Source organism: Chelonoidis abingdonii, chromosome 11, assembly GCF_003597395.2.
Source record: "Chelonoidis abingdonii isolate Lonesome George chromosome 11, CheloAbing_2.0, whole genome shotgun sequence".
NCBI classification, from domain to species: domain Eukaryota; kingdom Metazoa; phylum Chordata; order Testudines; family Testudinidae; genus Chelonoidis; species Chelonoidis abingdonii.
Window position 1 is genome coordinate 40,564,478 of NC_133779.1, and position 9,168 is coordinate 40,573,645.

A 9,168-nucleotide genomic window follows, 5' to 3' on the forward strand; every position below is an offset into this window, starting at 1 on the left:
GGACGAGAGCTGAGGAAGCATTGTTCCAGGTCAGCCATAAAAATATTGGCATATTGTGGGGCCATGCGGGTGCCCATAGCAGTGCCACTGATCTGGAGGTATATATTGTCATCAAACTTGAAATAATTGTGTGTGAGGATAAAGGCACAGAGCTCAGCAGCCAGTTGTGCTGTGGCATCATCAGGGATACTGTTGTGGTGGGTGAAAAATCTCTGTGGAGACAGGGCCAAATCTTAACCCCGTTAACACCTGTACAACCTGCCAGACATCCAAAGGATGGAGGTGTGGGTTCTCTGAAATGCTGGCCTGTTTGCCAGCAGCTGGGAATGGGCCACAGGGGAGGGATCACTGGATGATTCCCTGTTCCATTCATTCCCTCTGGGGAACCTGGCACTGGCCACTGTTGGAAGACAGGATACTGGGCTAGATGGACCTTTGGTCTGATCCAGTAGGGCCAATCCATTCTTATGTTCTTGGAGGCCAAAGGGCCTACAGGGATACCTGGTCCTTGGCGTAGTGCTGATGTCACTAATGAGACCCATCAGGCAGCTACTATTTAAATATTAATAAGACCCATCAGGCAGCTACTATTTAAATATTAATGAGCAGATCTGCATACAAACACAGGCTATTAAATGCTGGTTAGACTCCCTCGTGGGTGAGTTCAGCCCCAGAGGGGATATTAGCACCGGGTGGTCTGATTTCCTCCCGGTGAGTAGATTATATGATCAAGGACACCAGGTAGCTTAGATGCAGGCACGTGCTGTGCAGAGCTCAGTAGACTCCAGGCAGAAGCATGTCCCGAAGGAGGGAAGGGAGGAGCAGGGAGAAGGAGACAGAATGGAGCCAGGACAGAGAGAGAGAGAGAGAGAGAGAGAGAGAGAGGTCCATGTGGCAGGGTACAATGACAGATTTCCCAGCATCCTTTGGGGTGCCTCAGCCTAGTAGGATCCAGCGGACTCGGTATCTTTTCAATTAGTTTATGGCTGTTACTGTTGCAGAAAGAGGCTGCTGGCTTCTGGAGCGGGGCAGCCGTTCCGTGGTGCAGCTGTTTTTGGATAATTGCAGCTGTCCCTGGTGTGGAGCTGCAGAGTGCCCTGCTCTGTAAGGGGGAGGGGGGAATCAGAAATGGTTGCTCACGAGCCCTGTCATCTCCTTTAAGCCTGGCTTCCCCTAGATGCTTCAGATGTAAGATTTCAACCCTTCCTGCATAAGAGAGAACATATATGGAAACGTAAGTCATTCACATCTATCCACACATGCTAGATACATATCTGCACTCCATGCCGTTTCTATCATTCACACAGAGGGTTAATGGGAATACACAGCAAAAAGTACTCAAAGAGAAATCAGCAGCAAAAGCCCATTGTGCTAGGCAGTCCCTGCTCGTACAGTCGAAGCACCATGCGAGGAGTCTCTGCACATAAAGGCCTGTGTCCTTGGCTGGGTGTACATTGGCATATGAGGTCAATGGAGCTATGCCATTGGGAGCCAGCTGAGAATATGATTTTAGCTGTTCATCTACATGGATGCCCTCCCCATCTGTCCTTCAAGCCATTGCTACTGGGCCAGTTTCTAGCTGGTGTCATGGCAACGGGTCTTGATTGGCAGGAAGAAGTTAGTGGCTTTATGTGCCCAAGGGAGAGGTGGTTAGGATAAAGTGTGGGCAGCCACGAAAAGGCAGCGTGTCCTTAGAGCTGTGTGTGTCCAAAACCTGTGTGTGTGTGTGTGCATGCATGTGTGTGCATACCTGTTTGGGTGTGTGTGAGGCATGGGTGTGTACATGAGTAGGCACATGTGCATCCATGTTTGGACCTATGTGAATGTATGTGCCCATGAGTATACATGTAGTCATGTGTTTGTATGTGTGGGCACACAGGAGAGCAGGTGTGTGCATGCATGTGTGAGCATGTGCATTTGCCTGTGTATGTTTGCACATAAGTGTGCGCATGCGGGTGTGTGTCTGTGGACAGGCTTTGTGTACCAAGCCCGGCTCTGCTGTGCAGCCATACGAGGAAAGCTAGTTTCAGGACACAAGAGTGGAACTGGGCATGGGGCTGAGTGCCAGCAATCCCCCGGTGATCAAGGGAGTGACTCCTCCCTGCCGACCCTCTCCTTCCAGCCCCACCCCCACATGCTGTTATTTCAAAGTCTCTCATTTCTGTGGGACTTACGAGCAAGAAAATAAAGCAAGAAGTGCTTGCCATCATCCAAACAAAATATCAGAATGGGGGGCACCTGCGCCTGGTGGCTCGGGAGCTCAGCTGCCGCTGGAGGGACTCGATTTCGGCCCTGTAGTCCCGCCTGTGGGGGGAAAGCACAGGTAGGTCAGGACATTCCAGACAAAGCCACTGGCTACATGGTGCCCCGTCCCAAAAAGCCAGCAGCCTCAGTGTTGCCCCCCGCCCACAAGTGATGGGGGGGGGGGCTCCAGGCCCCTGCATCAGGAATGGGGAGGCCAGGCTGCAAGAGGAACCTCAGTATTGCCAAGCGTTCGCTTGGCTAGGAGTGCTGGGGGCGGGCGACAATTCCTGAGGCTGTGATTGGCTGAAAGCCAGGGGTTAATGGCCCCAGTGAGGGCTGGGAGCAAGAGGGAGGGGGCTGGGTTGGAGTCAGGTGATGATGGCTGGGGATTTGATTGGCTGGCGGGCTGAGCTTAACACCCCAGGAGGATAGGAAGGGATCGGAATCAGGGTCAATGGACAGGGACGATACAATTGGCTAGGAGGTAGGGGTTAATGCTTGGCCAGGATATGATTGGCTGGGAGCCAGATGTTAATGCTCCCTGATGATATGATTGGCTGAGAGCTAATCCCTCCCCAGGATATGATTGGCTGGGAGCCGGGGGCGTGGGAGGCCAGGCCGTTGTCCAGATCCTTACATGCTGCGCTGGAGCTCACTCTGCCGGGCCTCGCACTGCTCCCTCCGCGCCTGCGACGCCTGGTGCTGCTGCAGGGCCTCCTCCAGCCGCAGCTCCTGCTCTGTGGCTTTCCCCTGCCACTGGGTCAGCTCCGCTGCGGGCGGCAGGCAGAGAGCAGGGCTCACACCCACCGCAGGGCAGGGGATACCCACCCCCTTCGTGCGCCTTCTCCCTCCGCGCCTGACCTGCAAGCCCAGGAGCAGCCATGCTCACAGCCACAGGACCCTGGGGAGGATGCCCAGGCGCCGGTCAGCCGGGGCTAGTGGGATCGAGTGCTAACCCGGCATGCTCCAGCGGGGTGGAGTTCGACTGTATGGAAAGGGCCCAGCTCAGCTGTGGCTGCTCAGTGAAGGGCAAATAGGGTGAATAGTGGACTGAGGCCAGTTCCCATGAGGCCGAGGTAGAGCTGCCATGTGGGGCCCTGCCAGGATTTCCTGGCGCAGCTGGACCCATGCAGGGCAGCACCTGGCACTGGCACAAGAGCATCCCAAGGTGGGATGGGCCCGACCCCATGGGGCAGACCCTCACCCTGATCAGCAGTGGAGCCTGGCGGAGGGAATTCTCCGGCCCCCTACCACACATCCTTCACTCTGGATGCCCCTGCCTTCCCCCACCTTGCAAGGCGATGTTTCTGGTGTCCATCTCGGTGCCCTCCAGCTGAATGGCTGCAAGCATGTTCCGCAGGGCTGTCATGTTGGCGGAGAGCGTGCTCTGTGGGGTGATACAGGTAGAAGGGAAAGGAGCAGGCACAGGGCTTAGAAACGGCGGTGGAGGGCTGGAGGGATAGAGGGATACAGGTAGGAATGGAGGGGTATGTGGATGGATAGAGGGATAGATAGAGGGGTACATGGAGGGATAGCGGGGTAGATAGAGGGGTACATGCAGGGATAGAGGGATACGGGTAGGGATGTCGGGGGACTGATGGCTGGCTAGATAGATTAGACTGATAATGGCTTCATTCCCCCCATCTCTTTATTTAACTCCAGCCTCCTCTTCCCCTCCCCCTGCCGCATGATTAAGAGTGAGAACTTTCCCCATGGCATCTCCTGCCAGCCAGCACTGCCGCTGCATCTCTCGCACCTCCCCACACCGCCACCTCCATTCGCACATGGCCATTGTGCTCCCGAAGCAGGGGGACACACCAGGTTCCCCAGCTCAAGGCTGCTTGGAAATCCAGGCCTTGGGTGGCAGCGTGAGCTCTGAACTCAGCTCCCATCCGGCTGCCATCCCCTAAGGGGAATCTTTAACCAAGCTGTTCTCGGGGCCATGTCCGCTGTGGTGCTGGGGAGACATGTGACCCCGTGGGCTCAGCAGAGCCATGCTCCCGGTGGCAGGGCAATTTGCCCCACCGATCTGTGATAATTTAAGGCAGAAAGGTTTTTTATAGTGGGCGTAACAGGGTGGCTTGCCCGTGGGCTGGAGAGCCTGGGGCTACGCCAGCCCTGATAACAGGATAAACCCCACCTGGGTTGGCTCAGGGACCCCCAGGCTAAAAAGAGCAGGAAATTGCAGTAAAGGGGAGAAGTTCAGGAGTTTGCAGCTATGTCTGTGGGTACTGCAGGGAGGGAGCAAGCTTTCCAGGCAGGGAGAGAGACTGCAAGGGCCTGGCTGGAAAAGCCTGTGGAGAAGGACAAGGTCCAGGCAAGGGAGATACAGGGAAACAGACACAGGCCCTTAAGGGAGTGGGCTGGGCCCTCCTAACTCGGGTAAAACCTGTGAGAGTTTGTGTTTTCTTTACAAAGCCTGGGTTATTTTGGGCCGGGGGGGGTGGGGGGAACTGAACTCGGGGCGGGGCCTGGAGCACCAGTGTCCCCCCAGTGGACCCACCTACTGTTCGAACAACTGCATTCACCCGAGTTCTGAAGGGTGGGAAACAGATGCAGGGGGCTGTTGAGCGCCCTGCCCCCTGAGAGGGCACATGGGGGGTAGCCTCGCCCTTCTAGGGGGGTAGAAGAAATGGAATCCACTCCAAACATGTGCCGACCCCTGGCCCTTGGGTGTGTCTCCTGCGCCTCCAGCAGCTGGACAGGAAGTGGGGCTGGGAGAACAATGGGAAGCAGGAGTGATTGTTCCAGACCCTTCATTGCCTACAGCAGCCCATTGTTGAGCAGGAAGCATCCAAAGCCAGCCCTTTGGACCGGTCCAGTTTGGGCTGAGAGCAAGGAGAGGCGGGTAAGACTGGCTGCTCCTTGGAACTGGCCCTTTCCCAGCTGGGAGCTGGAGCTAACAATAACGTGGGGAAAAGAACAGGCTGCGAGACACCTAATTATACGTGTCCCAAATGGCTCTGGTCTGTGTCTCAGCTAGGAATAGCTGCAGGGCTCCTGCTCCAATCTCTGCTGCAGTTGTGGGCAGGGCCTGTCCTGAGCAGAACCCCGAGAGCAGCTGCTAGTCACGCCCCAGAGCTCAATCCTGTTCGCTCAGGAAATGGTCCTGTTGGGTGAAAGACCCTCAGCAGCCCAGTTATCCCACAGCAGGGATGGAGGAAAGTCAGCGCATTACTGGGATCTCAGCATATCCCTCCTGCTCCCATGCATTCCAGGCTGTGAAATCCAGGGTGGACCAGGGGCAAAGCCCAAGGCAGCTTCCTGAGGATGGCGCTGGGTATGCATCAGTGCCAACACTTTTCACTGGCCTTTTTAATGCCCTTGAGTCTTTTGCAGAGCCCAGATACCAGGAGCTCTGGTCTCCTCGCTTGCTGGATGTGATTCCTCCTAGGGAGGAGACCAGTGCCCCTAAGGATGCCAGGGAACCCCTCAACTCCCCCACCAGCTCAGCCCTAGGCCCTGCCCAGTTGGCAAGCTGAACATTGCTGCAGCATGCCAGTGCCTGAGACCCACAGCTGAGAAAGCCATTATCGTGGGGGGAGGCTGTGCCAGCTGGTTGGGTTACGAGTGAGATAATACCCAGACCAACCCCCAAGTCCCTTCCAGTCCCAGAATCTATGAATCTCTTACAGCCCCACTGCCACAGCTGGGCACTCACTGGCAGATGCCCCTAGGAGAATCTGTAAGGGGCCAGTTAGGGAGCCCAGCATTACCCTAAATCCTGGGCTCCCTGGACCACTCCCCCCACCCCACCATAATCTGGCTCATACCTCACGCTCCTGGCAGGACAGCAAGGTGGCTTTGAGCTTCCTGCCCTCATCCTTGGCCTGGCCCAGCTGCCTCTGAAGCTGCTTCTCCTTCTGGGCGTCCTTCTGCAGCCGCCCAGTGAGCTCGGCCACATCCCGCTCTAGCTCGGCCACGCGGCCCCCCAGGGCTGAGGTCTCATTGGCTGCCTGCTCCCGGCATCCCTGCAGCATCCGTACTGCCTCCGAGTGCCACATCATCACCGCCACGGAGACCGTCACCGCGGCGACCAGGAAAAGCAGGACCACGCACAGCCCCAGCACCTTCAGGGTGGCTTTGGTCACTGAGGGGTCCATGGTCACGGTGCCGTGACCTGCCGCCTGCAGCTGCTGCTGCCGTGTGCTGGCAGCCAGCAGCCAGGTCACTGCCTGTGTCACTTTAATTACTACGTGTGGGCTTCCTTCACCAAAAAAGCTCCTGCCTCTGGTTTCTGCAGGTCACGGCCCACGGACCATTATAGAATTGTCACATGCTGGAGAGGGCCCTGGACTGGGTCCTGGGGGGCTCTGCACTCCCCAAAGATAGGGTCGCAGTGAGATGTGCACGCCCCAGGCCAGCAGGGAGAGGAAAAGGTTAAAATCCTTGGGATGAAGCGGGAGGAGAACCTGCCTTGAGCCTGGAAAAGCTGCCTCCACTGCTTACGCCTGGAGGGAACCCTTCAACTGGGGCTTGTTCTGGGGTGGGTCTAAAAGGGAGGGGGCTGGCTGCCCCTAGGCTGTGGGGAGCCAAGGGCTGAGTCTCCATGGTCCCTCCCTTACTGACAGCTGGGAGTGCAGGGGGATGCTACAACTGGAATAATGGGTGGAGCTCTGGGCTGGAATAGCAGGAGGCTGTGAATTGGGATTGGGGGCACCGACAGAGCCTGGCGATGCCCAGGGCTGGGACAGTGGCGGGGATCGTGGGTCAGGATCGAAGGGCAGCAGCAGAGCTGGCTGGTGGACACACGTACAGCCCCTAGCTCTAGCCAGTGTCAGATTCTTTGGTTTGAAGTGTTGGGATGAATTAAAAGCTGAGACCCCAGGCTGAGCAGGTGGCCCAGGTGGGTCAGTCTGTGGTGCTGAGCAGGGCAGGAAGCGTCGGTCGCTCTCCTGTGGGGTGACTGGCCTGTACAGTGACTTGTGGCTGAGAACCCCCCATCTGTGCACTGCCACCCGACTTCATTCAGTAGTTTCTACAGCAATCCTGTGTGCTCCTGAGAAGGGGAGGGGAGGGAGAGTCCAGCCTCAGTTCCTGGGTTCAGACTTTGCATCCCAAAGGATGGGAAAATAAACCACATTTTACACTGATCTCTTCCCTTCTAGGATCCCAACACGCTTCCCAGACCAAAATTCAGCCACCTCTGGGGTGCAGAGCAGCAACCAGTGGAGGCACCAGCTCTCCTGGCAGGCACGCATCACTGTATTGATAGAGGGGGAAACTGAGCTACAGAGCAGGGAATTGATTCACCCAAGGTCACACAGTGGCAGAGGTGGGAATAGAACCCAGGAGTCCTGTTTCTCTGTTCCCTTGCTCTGACAGGTCCCTCCTACAGCCAAGAATAGAAACCCCGAGTGCGGCTTCCCAAGCCCGTATGCTAACCACTGGGCAATCCTTCCTCTCCATTAAGGTTCCCTCCCTGCTGGATGTTGCAGGATGTGCAGGGGAGACTCGGCTCTGGTGCCTCCAGCCGGCACTCCCTGAATTCCTGGGTCATGCAGCCACCCAACAGCCAGACCCACTGGAACCAGCGAGCGGGTCAGACTCTGCCTCCCCCAACCTCAGGCTACCTTCCTTGTCTCTTTTCTGCTGGCCCCAGATGCAGAGCGCTCTGCATGGGGGGATCTTTTCTTACATGGCAAGGGAAGAGTTTGAGTGTGGCTGGGGGGATGAATTGCAGCCACTCGGCCCAACCCCTCCTGCCCACGAGCGCTGCTTGATTAAGGGAAACACGGATTGCAGTTGCAGACAAAACCCAGGGCTGGGATCTGGCCTGTTGGCCTCTGCCCTGGAAGGAGGCAGAATCAAGAGAGACTTTTCCTCCATGCATGAGTCGGCTGGTGCCTCAGGAAGAGATAATTACAGCAGGCGCGAGGGCAGCTGGTTGGTGAAACATCCTCACCACGGCAGATGCTAGCTGGTGCCCTGGTCCAGCCATTCCTGTATCCTGCCTCTGGCACTGGGCCAGGCCTGGTGCTTTGTTTAGAGGAAGGGGGAAGGATCCTTGGGGTGGTGCATCTTTCCTCCCACCTGGTCCTTCAGAGTGAGATGCGCCACAGACAGTGGCAGATAACGATTATCTCACTTGCATGCCAAGCAGGCAGAGAGCAGCGTTGCTCAGAGATCTGTGGGGCATCCTAGAATGTAGAACAAGACTCAGACAGAGGCGGTGGCTCCAGAAGGCCATTCCACACAAGGAGCTTCCATCCCTACCAACCTGTAGCTCCAAGACACTGCTCCCTGTGCTCCCAGCAGGCCCCATGATGGCAAATCCAAATCAAAACTGACCCCTGTGCAGAATGGGAGTGGGGCGCATGGTGAATGGCAAAGCCTATTTATTCTGCAAACGTTCTCCCTGCCGAGGGCTGGTTTATTAGTCACTTTAATCCCCCCACAAAAGCGTGAGACCAGATGATGCTGTTGCTGGGTCCTAGACTGGGTGTGACTCACATGGCGGCCGGGGCACCCCAAAACCGGTCACCCCAAATCAGTGGCCACCTCTGAAAAAATGTCGGCAGTCCACTGGTGTTTCCTACCCAAGCAGGATGTCACAGGCCCAACTTGCTGCAACAGTCATCTGGGGCTTTGGGTGACATGTCTAAACTGTAGCATAGGGTCATCTCCATCCATGGACCCGTCACTGCGTCCCCCTCATCTGTCACAGCTCCCCTCTCTGGCAGGAGACGAGGCTTCCTCCACATGCACGCCCAGGGAAGAGCCAGCTTGGAGTCTCACTGATCACTCAGTACAGAGCACACGGAGAAGAGTGTGTGCCAGCCACAGGATCCAGTGCTGCTTATTCCCTGGGAGATTCCTGCTTTCCCAGCTGGGGGACTCAGTCCTGAAACAGACCAATCAAATAAAGAGGTGTCAGGCTGGGATCATGTTGCCAGTGAATCCCTGGGGCTCTGGCTATGCTGT

General features: G+C 56.6%; 1 protein-coding gene across 2 annotated transcripts; it reads right to left on the reverse strand.

Annotated features, from left to right (window-relative positions):
- Positions 1-746: 746 nt before the first annotated feature.
- Positions 747-8,477, reverse strand: CCDC194 (coiled-coil domain containing 194). 2 transcript variants are annotated; one of them, XM_032797889.2, is made up of 5 exons: positions 6,018-8,477; positions 3,535-3,631; positions 2,882-3,014; positions 2,239-2,304; positions 747-1,206 (listed from the first exon to the last, which is right to left on the reverse strand). In XM_032797889.2, exons 1-5 carry the CDS (start codon positions 6,345-6,347, stop codon positions 1,197-1,199), a joined length of 636 nt encoding a protein of 211 aa, XP_032653780.1. In that variant the 5' UTR covers positions 6,348-8,477; the 3' UTR covers positions 747-1,196. The 2 variants fall into 2 exon arrangements, with proteins under 2 accessions (XP_032653780.1, XP_032653689.1); XM_032797798.2 differs by having other exon boundaries at positions 2,175-2,304.
- Between the last annotated feature and the right edge of the window lie 691 nt (positions 8,478-9,168).